The sequence below is a fragment of the Pyxicephalus adspersus genome, chromosome 3 (genome assembly GCF_032062135.1).
Source record: "Pyxicephalus adspersus chromosome 3, UCB_Pads_2.0, whole genome shotgun sequence".
Classification (NCBI taxonomy): Eukaryota; Metazoa; Chordata; class Amphibia; order Anura; family Pyxicephalidae; genus Pyxicephalus; species Pyxicephalus adspersus.
The window spans coordinates 102,374,874-102,387,513 of record NC_092860.1 but is presented as its reverse complement, the minus strand read 5'-3'; the positions used below and the strand labels follow the sequence as shown (position 1 = coordinate 102,387,513).

General features: G+C 38.1%; 1 protein-coding gene across 2 annotated transcripts; it reads right to left on the bottom strand.

Annotated features, from left to right (window-relative positions):
- Positions 1-1,731: 1,731 nt before the first annotated feature.
- On the bottom strand, positions 1,732-12,300 carry SCOC (short coiled-coil protein). Of its 2 annotated transcripts, none has more exons than XM_072405850.1 (4): positions 12,156-12,300; positions 5,667-5,738; positions 4,507-4,590; positions 1,732-3,846 (listed from the first exon to the last, which is right to left on the bottom strand). In XM_072405850.1, the coding sequence occupies exons 2-4, from the start codon at positions 5,689-5,691 to the stop codon at positions 3,704-3,706; spliced, it is 252 nt and encodes an 83-aa protein (XP_072261951.1). In that variant the 5' UTR covers positions 5,692-5,738; positions 12,156-12,300; the 3' UTR covers positions 1,732-3,703. The 2 variants fall into 2 exon arrangements, with proteins under 2 accessions (XP_072261951.1, XP_072261952.1); XM_072405851.1 differs by lacking the exon at positions 12,156-12,300 and adding an exon at positions 7,974-9,305.
- Between the last annotated feature and the right edge of the window lie 340 nt (positions 12,301-12,640).

The following is a 12,640-nucleotide window of genomic DNA, read 5'->3' as shown; positions in this document are numbered from 1 at the left end:
TCTGATTTATTAAACCTGGAATGAATCCGGGATTTAAAACATTTGCCAACAAAATCTATTCCAGGTGTGCTGGATCATCCAGTTTTATTGATGAAAGTGTAAACTCTCCAGCCTTGGAGAGCTTTAATAAAACAGCTCCATATGCTCTGATGTGAAGATAAGCAAAGAGTTCTGTTTTCAAGAAAGGATACAAAGTAGACGCTGCTTCATGAAAAATTTGCTTTTTAGTCAGACAGTTAACAATAGCTGGGTGGGAAGAAATTGTGGGCAGGTGGCAGCCCCTGTTGAGTTGGAACCTTTCCCTAATCCTGTGCCACACATACCAACAAAAATACAAAAGGAGTTATGGAGGACCTCTGGAGGCAACTCTTTGTGCACATGTAATATATAGCTGAGGTTTAAACTTTGTTAATAAAATGGACCATTTGTTGATCCAAGGAGGGATCCCAGTCCCACAACCAGGGAATACAGAATTACTTAATGTGATAAAAGGGAACTCAAAGGAAGTCAAACAAAGCTCTCAACCACTTGAATTGTTTGAAATCTTAATTACAGATTGTGCCAGTCTTGAGGCTCAAATTATTTGCATGTCTGATAACAGTTTAGAATGCTACAATAGTTCAATTTACAATGAAAGGGTAGAAAAATTAGCGTCTCTTTATGGCAAACTTGAACAAAACTAGATAAAAATTTCACACAAACAATCATAACACTATACATGAATGCAAACACAATAATAGAGAACCTTGTGTGTTTACTATACATATTACAAAATCTCTTAGCAATGTATAGTGTTGATGTTTTTTAAGAAAGGATGTTCATCCAACACTAGATTCAAAGGTCAGAAAAATTAGTACTGTTAGTATGGTCTCACCCCACGCGTTTCACCCTAATAGGCTTCCTCAGGGGACAATTTAATAGATCATTGTATCATTCATGATTGTAGAATCTTGTGTTGGAGGAACATCTTTTAAAACACATGAACAACACTATACATTGCTAAGAGATTTTTTATTATGTATAGTAAATACAAAAGGTTCTCTCTCATTGTGTTTGCATGGTTCATGTATAGTGTTATGTTTGTAGGAATATTTTATATGACCTAAATAAAGGATTTTATCTAGTTTTAATCGAGTTTGCCATAAAGAGACGCTCATTTTTCTACCCTTTCCTTGTCTATTTACAATATAAAGGCTTGGCACAGTTACTTCAGTAACCTTTATTTTTTTTTTTATTACTTAGGGTACTAGCCTTTCATTAATTGTTCAATTTACAAGGAATCTGCAACACACATCTGTCTTTCTGTCTGGAAAACCTTTGTTGGAAGCCCCACTTTCCAGTCCACCAGGACACATTAGAAAATGGGCCTCAGTACAGTTGCCATTTTTGATATTCTGTAATATATGACCTGCGAGTGTGGGGGAATAGCAACTTTACCTGCCTATAGTCTTGAATCAAAGCAGTCGGCATCCCATTTTACTTGTTACATTGATAAAGCAAGACAGAAATCTGTATTCTTGTAGTTAAAGTGTGCTGGGTATAATGACAGAAAACTACACCAACTGCATGCACAAATACATTTACCTTTTTCAATATTACATACCTAGATAAAACTATGTTTTTAATATCTGCCTGGGGTTGGACTTAATGGGTAGGTACAACACAAAAGGTCCAGATATGTGTAGAACATAGAAACAAACATCTATTAATAAAGACAGTCACACAGAAAAATGGAATAAATAAAAAAGAACACTTTATTTTAGATTTTTTTCTTACAGATTAAATTAGAATAACTAAGGATGTAAACTTGTCAGTATAATCATTATGAGTTACATCTCACAAGATCATTTACTCCTTGTTTTCCATACACATGCCACTTAATACGTGTGCTCCTAAAAAATGCCCAGCCATGATTGGCACTGTTGGAACTATGGCTCCTGTTATAAACAAGAAATTCGCTTATGTTGGCAAATAATTGTCAAGTACAAGATGTAATTAGCGGGCTTCTTCTTTAAATAATGCAAGGGGATGAGGGAAAACAACAGTCAAGTAAAGCACCGTCACGGTTTCCCAATCCCTGGCATTTCTTATATATTAAAGTGACATTTTTCAAGGACAGACCTGGCAAAGACAATGACATGCTGATTAGATGCTCACTGCCTAGCATGCTTGTTAGGTGCAAATATCTAACACCATCCTTGGTGCTTGGTAAACAAAATCAAACATATTTTGACACAAATAAAAACAAGAAACATAACACATTTGCTGAAATTAACACACACTACAATATGTTACAGTGAATACTGTTCTAATCTTACAAGGCAGCATTACTCTCACATGATACAAACCAAGCAGCCGGAGGCTGGAATGGTGTCATTAAATAATTCAAAAGAGACTGCAGGACACAATCGAGAAAGAAATTTAAAGCTAGACAAGATGCTTGAGGGTAAAACTGATCTTGTAGCCAAGGACTTACTATACTTATACTAGATTAGAATCCACAGGTGGAGGCAAATAGATAGGATTTGCCATTTTAATATAAATTTAGTGAAATCACAGGAGTAGGCCTCATAATTCCTATCCTGTATGTGGGATATTTTGAAAGAAAAGCTTACATAATTATAATCCCTAATGTGGAAGCAAAGGATTTGTATTTAAAAAAGGCAACTACTAGAAAATGATGCCTTAGTATTCTCAGTAAGATTTACCTACATGCATTGTGAGAAATAATATTTTCTTCTCTGTACAGTGTATGTTTAGAAATGGCTACATATCACCTGTTATCTACTACAGGAAAGTCACAAATATAGGTCTTAATGCTGAATCAAGTGGGGGCACTTAGCAATGGATGTGTTTTGCTTCTAGTAAGGTTTACATCTACTTAAATGTGATCTTATATATCAACTCTGGGGAATATACTAAATTTATGGACAATTTTTGTAACTTTTGTAACTTTGACAACTTTGTAACTTTAATTTTTATGAAGGAACTACATGAACTGAAAAATAAACAGCCTTAATGAAGAAAGTTTTGAAGTGATTTTTAAAAAATAGCAGCCTCCAAGTTTTACATGTCACAGTTTTTTTTTTTAAATTCCAAAAACTAGTTAAGGGGGGCCGGAAAAGAATGATATATCTGTATTGAAAAGCCATACTTTATTATACAGATTGGCCATATTTAGGATGGGCAGGTTAATTAGAAATAGCAGATTGATTTTTAGACTCCACTATTCTTAATACTGTACATAAAACATGTAAAATAAAACAAAACGAGTCAGGTCATTGAATGTACAAAGATCCACCTACTGTAGGTCATTTTTGTACAAACAAAAACCTTCAGCATTAAGTTTTAAAAATTAACAAAAAAAGCTCCCCTATACAAAAATGTTATCCTTACCTGACTAAATGATATTACTACTTTTACAAGTATAGCCGTGTAAAGCCTTGATTTTAAATTGAGATTTATATAGAAACTGATCTATGAAACTTGGAAACTACATGCCGATCTGCCCTGTTACCTTAATGCTGTTAATAAATTAACAAACAGTGATGCCATTTTATTAACGTAGTATTGTTTGTGCAGTCACTATACATAGAACAAATCTACACAAGTACTGTTTGGGTGAATGCACATTCTATACTAACTGGACCCACATATGCTACTCAGATACTGTACAAGTAAAACCAGTGAAGGGAAAAGTGCACTACTTCCGCTTGCTCTTGGTGTCTGTTGTTTGGAAGACACTGGAGGCCGACATGAGGTTTTCAATATATTGTCCAAGAACCTGGTTTTCTGACTTGAGCTTAAGGTTTTCCTCTTTAACAGCATCAACGCGAGCTGAGAGATCTGTATGAATACCAAGATTATTAATAAATACATGGCCCTAGGCAAAGTTTTATCAGATAGAAAACAATGAATTAAAAAGTGTGTGGATATTTTACAAAATATATTACATATTTTTCTAGTCATTTTGGACTGGATTTTTACTTCAATAAGGTCTACAATCTTTCATACAGGATATCTAAACCTACAGCTGACTGGATGATATTTAGTTTTTCAAAGTACTTTATGACAAAAATATTTACCATTGTTATCAGTCAGAAATTTTTTTCCCCTTTATTTAAGCAATTGTTTATTTAAACACTTTTGATCTCCTGCAGTGTTTTAAAGCCACTTCCTGTCTACATGCATTCATATACAAATATGTTGTATGTCATCGCACAGGTGTAGGAATTCTAATGGTGAAACATGTCTGCACAAAAATCAACAAGAGCACATTTAGTCTCTGGAGGGAGCATGTGTTTTCTGACTCAGATATAATATGTCACTCCAAGAAATCAATCTGATCTTCACTAATCTATTTGCATAAAATTAAAATCTGACTGGTTATTATGGATTACTACAAGATTGTACCTAAACATTGTAGTGTAGAATAGGTTTGTTTACATTGTACACAAAGATCTTTCTGGCATCAAAATTACATTTTTTAAAAGAAAACAAATTTACCTTCTAAAGTGTGCTGCAATTCTAGGACCTGGTTAATAAGTCGAGTCTTTTCTTCTAACTCTACTTGATTTTCTACTTCCAGAGCTATAAAAATTAAAATGTAACAGATATTAGAAAGAAGAAAATTTGTAGTAGTGATGGTATGAACAGGAATCGACACACAGGGTATGCCTAACTGTCGAGTGTGAAGTTAGGTTAATTTAGCCTAACCTATAACCAAACCCAAATAATATTATATTTATTGTAGGTTTTACTTGTTCTAGTACAGGGTTTTTCAACTAGGATTCCACCAGTGGTTGTAAGGGTATCTTGTGCATTGATCAATTTGTCCCTCTCATGTCACTTTAACTTACACCAATGATCACTTTGGCTATCTGTAACATTCCTTTCACTTCTTGGCCATGTAAGAGACATTCTTCCTACTGACCACCACACTAATGTATTGTAAGCTGTGAAAATAGTAATTTTAGAAGGGGTTCCCTGAAAACCTGAAAGTTATTCCAAGGGTTCCCCCATGTTAAAATGTTCAGGAAACATGCTCTACTAGTGTTTAGGAAACTACTTATTTGTGGGTAGCTGCAAACCTCCATATTACCAGACACTGCAGACCTGCTTCTGAAGTACAATAGTGCAATAGTAGATTCACCAAGTACTTTGAAATCTCATGTTGACTCGATACCTCTTTAGGTTTGTTTTGTAATATTTATTTGTCTTTAGAGACACTTACTTTTCCACCAGGGTCTATTGAAAAGGCCCCGGCACCCATAGATCTACCACTCTACCTGACCTATTTTGCAATGCTTTGTCCCTTGGCATTTGGTAAGAATACCTAGCAGTAGCAGGTGCCCTGCTGTCCTTTGACAGTGCTCAGTCCTAAACGCAATTGCTAGGTCTGAATGCTGTCACTTGATTAGGAGAGGGAGGTCATTGCTTCCCCAGGTAGACAGCACAGCTGAACTTAGCACCAGATGAAGAGGAAAAAAAAGAAGCGACAAGGCCAAGGTAGCGAGAATATACAGGTGTCAGGTGGGACCCTTTCCAGAGGCACCAACAGCTAGCTGCTGTTTTGTAAGGCATTAATCATGACCAACAAGTATTTTTAGGGCTGTTAGGTTAATATTACTGTAAGATAATTTGAAAAAATATGCAATAATACACACCGTCCATGTCAGAGTTCATCATCATTGGAGATGGGTCTTGTGGTGTGAACTCCAATTGCAAAGTACTAAAATCTGGAAAATAAAGAAAAAAAATTGTTTACAAATAAACAATATCAAAAAAGGCCAAATTGACGGTTTCTTTAGAATTCAAAATCTAAAATAAAAATTAAAGGGTCAGTCTACTGAGAAGAGCTATCAGATATATCTTAACATGAGCTCCCAGCTTTGGTGCTACCAGCTGTTTCATCTGATCAAGATCACACAAGGCTGCCACTCCACCTTGTGACTGCTACTGGACAGTGACAAAAAAGCAGCAGACTGAAAAACCTATTTTTGGGTCACTTTGCTCCCCCTGCAGGATGATCTTTAGACTGCAGCACAATTGATAGCATTCTCTACGGTATCCTGAACTTTCCTGTACAGGTACTGCAAGATGTTGATATCAAGGTAGATGCATGTATTAATGAATACAGAGCTATATCTATAGAGGTCTGGTGTTCAGACTTAATGGTGTTCTCAGTATACACAAATGCTGCATACTACTTATATGCGGCTATACTGTAATGTCTCTAATGTACATCTTCTAAATACGTGCAGGAGATACATCAATACCATTTTAAAAGGGCCTTGTGTTGAATGTGATTTCTTCCATTTGTATTGTATTGCCTTGAGCTTTCCAGTATTCAAACCACTTTACTTTATATAGCATTTCTTCTGGAATGCTGTTAATAGCAGACACACACAAGCTACAATCTGGGCTTTTTAGAAAGCACCTCTTACAGGAAACTATTAAGCAGCCCCTCTAGCAGATGCATTACCTACTAATGTATATGCACTGGGATGCAATCTGCTATTCCACACCATGTTATCAAATCTACCCAGACTGCTAGCCACGCCAACAAGGACACAATCACATATAACAAGTAACAATGATTTCTACTAGTAGAACGGAACTCGAGTCTTATTCATGTGTATCATTTCTAACATACTGCGATCATAGGATTGAGAAAAAGAAGAGCTATGTATCCATCATCTACTTATACTGTTTATAAAAATGGAGATGAACTCAACTTGCTAGACATGAAAAGAACTCAAGTTAGGATTTGCTATTTACAGGTAACATTCAGGAAAGGGAATTGTACCTAAGCAGTACCCCAAAAAGTACCTTTGCCTGGAACTCCTCCTATAATAAAAAAAGCAGAGCAATACATGAGGGTTCCCAGGCATCTGTAGTGTTAGATCTATGGCACTGCTGCCTCTGGCTGCTAACCCCACAAAATGTAGAGAAACTTTGTTATTTTATTACTGTTTTCCTTGCTGGAAGCCTTGACTTATGGAGGCAAAATCCTGACTATAGCAAAATGGCCACCTCCATGTAGAGACACAACGCAGAACATGGGAAGGCATAGGAAGTCGTTGTTGGCTGGACTGATGACTGATCCTTTGTTATATGTCTGCTTTTTTAATACAGCTTCCAGGGTTCAGATTTCCTTTAGGAAGACTCCCATCACATCAAGGAAAAGAACACAACAAAGGTTGCCGAGGACCAATAAACTTACACACTGAGAATCTTAATGGACTAACCACGTTTACAGAAATAAACACCCACACATACACACAAACAATATTGTACAGTATAACAAGGGGCTAATATAATGACCGGCTCTTTTACAAAGATCATGCAAAGAAACCAAAAGTAACCAATCATACTTCCTTTTATTGCAGTAAGAACAGGGAAAGATAAATGCTGCTAGTTATTGCACTCTGCACATTGCTGCGTACATTATTTAATAAGTCATTATGTCACTGACCTCACAAAAACTATTTATGCTATGTAATATTTAGGACACATAGTCCCATGAGGAAAATTGTGTAAATTTAGATTTTATTACCCTAACAGAGATGAGACGAGGAAGCAATGAATTCCTATTAACTAGTGCTACAGATAAACTGATACATATCTCAATGTTTAATATAGTGTATTAGTCTCTTTGTTTATGTAGTGTTCTAATACCACATATTATCCTCTCAGCAACACTGAAGATTTATATTACAATATATACATTCCAGATTTGAAGATTTATATTACAATATATACATTCCAGATTTGTCATTTTAAAACTATTTAATTCTGACACAACAGATACCACAACCTTTTTCCCACAAACGTGTGTAATCTTAAAAAAGCCACAGCCTATTTAACAATCTTAATTTAAAATAAAGTTCAACTTTTAGGTTTGTATGATCAGGCAAGTCTGAATTGGAGAAAGGGACAGGCGATGCCTCTTATACAATAATGTGTCTTACCTGTCTGATTGCTCTGGGTTTCTGAAATCAAAGCTAAATATTACATGCACAGCATCAACCTTGGGTGCCAGGGAAACCCATTAATCCTGACTTCTCTTGTGTGTGCTGGGATGAATAAACCCCTGTGCACGTGTTAGGTCATCAAGATGGCTGAAGATTGTCCCGAAGAGAAGGAAGATAGCGGTGCTTGAATGCAGACAGGCGAGTCGGTTGGGTTTAGTTCTGCTTTAACAAATTCAGATCTTGGCACTACAGATAAAATGACTAAATATAGTGTATACATGCAAAAATGTATCCTTCAGATTTCTCAATATGTTTTCTAGTGCAGACAAAACATCAGATCTCAGATTTACTGTTCTCTCTTGGTTTGATATTTGCTAGCTAAAAAGAGGCTAAAGGCCTTCCACATCATAAAAGTGGATCTGGGAACACAATCGTCTATAGCAAACGAAAGGTGTGTGGTTCCAATTAACTACTGAAAAGACTGTCCAAGACTAAAAAGTCAGAAAAGTATTTAAAAGCTTCAAAAAGGAACATAAACTAGGCTGTCCAAACCCAGACATCAAGGGCCTCAAACAGGCCAGGACTTACATATAAACAGAGAAAATTTTCACTCTAAGTAATCCATACCTTATTAAATTTACTTGTGTCCATTAGAGAAATAGTGAAAATATCTGTGGATCCTTGCCTTCAAAGACTGGACTATAACAAAGAGTTATAAATAATTGGGTGCACTATATTATAAAGTACCAAAACAATATTGGTTGGTCTATAAAATGGAAGCTCCTGGGGACATGTACGCATTTCTGACTTTCCTTTTGAAAAACACTAGTTGCTTGCCAGTCATCCAGACACAAATGATTTACAAAAGGATGTAAGCTGATGCAGCTGCAACCTTTATTATTAAAATGCATAAATAAGTGAATATTTCAATGTCAGAGATGCTAGGGGTTCTTTAATATTTTACCTGTGGAAATCTATACACATCACAATATTGCATTCTACATACACGTCTACAGCCACCCGCCCAGTAGCATACGCAGCATTCTCTTGATTGAAATGAAGAGCTTTTTCTGTTTGGAAGTCTTCCCTGACTGAATGGAGCCTAGATCTGATCTGTAATGACTTCTCTTATATGAATAATAAATATGTTTACTTGTCAGCGCTGAGACTGGATCTACTGACTCAACTGTTTACTAAATAGAATGCATTAATATTTAGCTTTTTCCCATCTTCAAAATAGCCTTGTACAACATATGTAGACATAGGCAGGGGGTAAGAATGCATCATTTCGATAAGTAAACAATACACCATTGTTTACCCTTTTTCTCTCGTGCCACCAAACTAGTTAGTGTTTAATTGGGAAAGAAACAGATCACAAGTGTACAAACTTTTTTGGCTAAAATGTTGCTAGGTATAGGATAGGATGTTCAACCATTCTTTAGATACATTATATATAAGCAGATTAAACATCAGCTTTGAAACAAGTCTTATTCTTGTTCTTATTCTTGATCTATTTATACTCAGGAATAATAGGCATTCTAGGTTTGTGAATTTACAAGATCATCACCTGCTAAATTCTAGTAGATTTTTTTATAGCTTTATAGCAAATATGGCTTTTGAAACAGTTTTCCACTATGATATGTGAACCTAGAAACAAAACAAAAACCCTTTAAAGCCAATATAGATAACAAGATACATAAATATACAAAATACAAACTTTGCTTGAGCTCTTTTGATTCACTGCCTTTTGCCCATGTTTTTTAAAATGGTAAAATAACCTCTTTGAAACACCAACAGCAAGTGACCATCCCCAATCTCTGTATATGTATTTATATATATTCTACATCCATATAATAACAAGTGGTAGGCCAGAACAGGCTCTCTATATTTTATTAGATATGACACCTAGTGACCCAGCACTATATCCCTATCCATCCATATAGATGACAACCAAAGCCTACCATGGTCTAATTAGATAACCATATAGGTGACATTTGTTGGTCTCAGACAGTCTATGTATATAAATTCCTATAAATAACAACTAGCAGCCTGCAACACTCTTTATAGACAATCACAAATTACAATGGATAACCTGGCAGCCTCTCCAAACACATCCATATGGAGCAGTTGTCATCAACCTTTTTGGGTAAAACGAACACTAAATTTACTGGCTCCGGACCACGCATGTGCGGGGAGCCAGGTGTCACTCAAAGGGGAGCTGTTGCCAACTGGTGGTCTGTGAGAAAATTTTGGGGGTCTGCGGCTCTAGGCAGTGCACCCCTGAGCAGGGTCAGGTGAAAGACCCCGCTGGGGGGACGCACTGGACAGAGCTGCGGACCATGTCCCCGTGCAGTTCCCAGGCTCAAGGAAGTGGGCGGGCTGTGTCCCTGCACACAACCCGCCCACTCTCCAATTGCAGGCTCAGATCTTAGGGTTATGTCATGATGATGTCACTGGAGGAGGTTTTCCCCCCTTTGAGTGACACACAGCTCCCTGCGCATGCGCAGTCAGGAGCCAGTTAATTTAGTGGTCCCTGGGACCGAAAAGGTTGGCAACCACTGCCCCAGAATTACGTCATAATGCCAGAACCCACCCACTCAGACCTGCGATTGGACAGTGGGTGGGTTGTGTTCAGAAACACAGCCCGCTCACTTCCCCGAGTCTGCGATCCATACAGGGGACATGGTCCGTGGCTCTAGCCGATGCTTTCCCCCATCAGGGTCCTTCTCCTGACCCCGCTCAGGGATGCACCGGCCAGAGCTGGGGACCACAGGTTGGCGACTGATATAGATGACAACTAGTGGCCGGGAACAGTTTTACCATAGACATCTATGTAAATGACAATGAGCAACAAGTTACATTCCCTCCATATACATCCATAAGGATGGCAAGTGGTGGCTGCAGACAGTAACCGCCTATACATTTATATATCTTTATATACTCAATCACATAAATTGCAACTAAGGGCCTAGCAGTCTTTTCATATACATACATCTAAATGACAATGAGCACTCACTCCCTCTACATACAACCATATTGATGACAACTGGTGACTGGCAGGCCAAGACTTTCTTTATATAGAACCACTGAAAAAATAGGTGGAGGCCAAGAAGATTTTCAATATTGATCCATATGGATGGCAACTGGTACATTAAGCCCGATTTATTAAAACTCTCCAAGACTGAAGAGGATACACGTTCATCAGTGAAGCTGGGTAATCCAGCAAACCTGGAATGGGACCTGGTACACAATTCAAAACATTTTCACAGCAAACGACTTTGAAGGAATCAATTCCATGTTTGCTGGATTACCCAGCTTCACTGATGAACGCTTATCCTCTCCAGCCTTGAGGAGCTTTGATAAATCAGGCCCATTGTATCACTAGCCTGGTAAACCAATAGCACAGCACACAGCCAAAAAAATGCTATAAACAACAGCTACACATAGAACCAATAAATGATGGAAATATATTTCCATCATTAAAAGTTCCATAAATGCTGTGCGGCTCCGTTCACACATGTTCATGCCCGGGTAAGGTTTGTAGAGGATCACATCCGTGCATTGCGCAGGCTACACAACTACAAGGTGTGAGAACACACACAGCATGGAGGACCAGCCAATGGTAACCAGCCGACCTCAAAGCAACCTCCATCATAGCCAGCATTTCACTGACAGAACACAACGCAGGACGCATCAAAGCGCATATAAATGTGCAGCAACCCTTATACAGAACCATGACAACCAACACTGAGAGCTGTGACCCCACACTTATTAATGGGGGATCAAATAGCATTTTTTTGTAATTAGCAGCACACTGATCTTACAACATCTCATTTTAGGTGAAAATTTGTAATAAAAACTCCCAGGAAGACTAATTGTATGTGCATGGAGTGTAATGAGCCCAAACCTAGAACTAACCCACCAAGCTATATGCTTTCTACATCACATTCTGATATATCAAGGTGTATGAGAAGGGTTCATTTCCTACTGTCCATTAATACAGAACACATACAGGAGCTCGGGGCTGTGCACCCCCAATACACATGCGCATACATTCATACACACATAGGCAATGTTTACATTCCTTGGCACACCATTGCAGTGTGTGGTCTCGCAGTGTTCAGTATCAATAGCGGAATACACAGCGGTGGTGACGAGCAGTGTCGCCCTTGGCCTCACCTGCCCTGGACAGCCGGCCCTGTGCTGAGTGTATCACTGTATATGGCACTAAACCCCCAACACTGCCTGGACCCTCCTCTGCGACACAGGCAGGACCGGCTCTACGTGCCTCCCAGCGTCATGACGTAACGCGCATTACGTTACATTTGTGTCTCTAGCACAGGGGACATTTTGTTGGAGGCAGAGATAATCACACGTATATCCGGTGCAGGAAAAAAATCCGATTAACCATAGCGTAGTCAGCATAGAACCTCTCCTGTTTATAGTTCCTCCCTTTGTTAAAGGACAGAGCACAGCTTGACATTTACTCTGTAGCAGTTTACAATCCTCAGTCCGAATAATGAAGTCAGGCCTCCAGCTGAATAGTGGAGCCAAGCCTCGATCTGAAACCTGGTTCCAAGCCTCGATCTGAAACCTGGTTCCAAGCCTCGATCTGAAACCTGGTTCCAAGCCTCGATCTGAAACCTGGCTCCAAGCCTCGATGT

Coding starts and splice junctions, on each gene's coding strand:
- SCOC (XM_072405850.1), bottom strand. CDS start 5,691: ATGATGATGAACTCTGACATGGACG. Junction 4,591..5,666: donor GATGAACTCTGACATGGACG/GTGTGTATTATT, acceptor TAATTTTTATAG/CTCTGGAAGTAGAAAATCAA. Junction 3,847..4,506: donor ATTGCAGCACACTTTAGAAG/GTAAATTTGTTT, acceptor GTATTCATACAG/ATCTCTCAGCTCGCGTTGAT.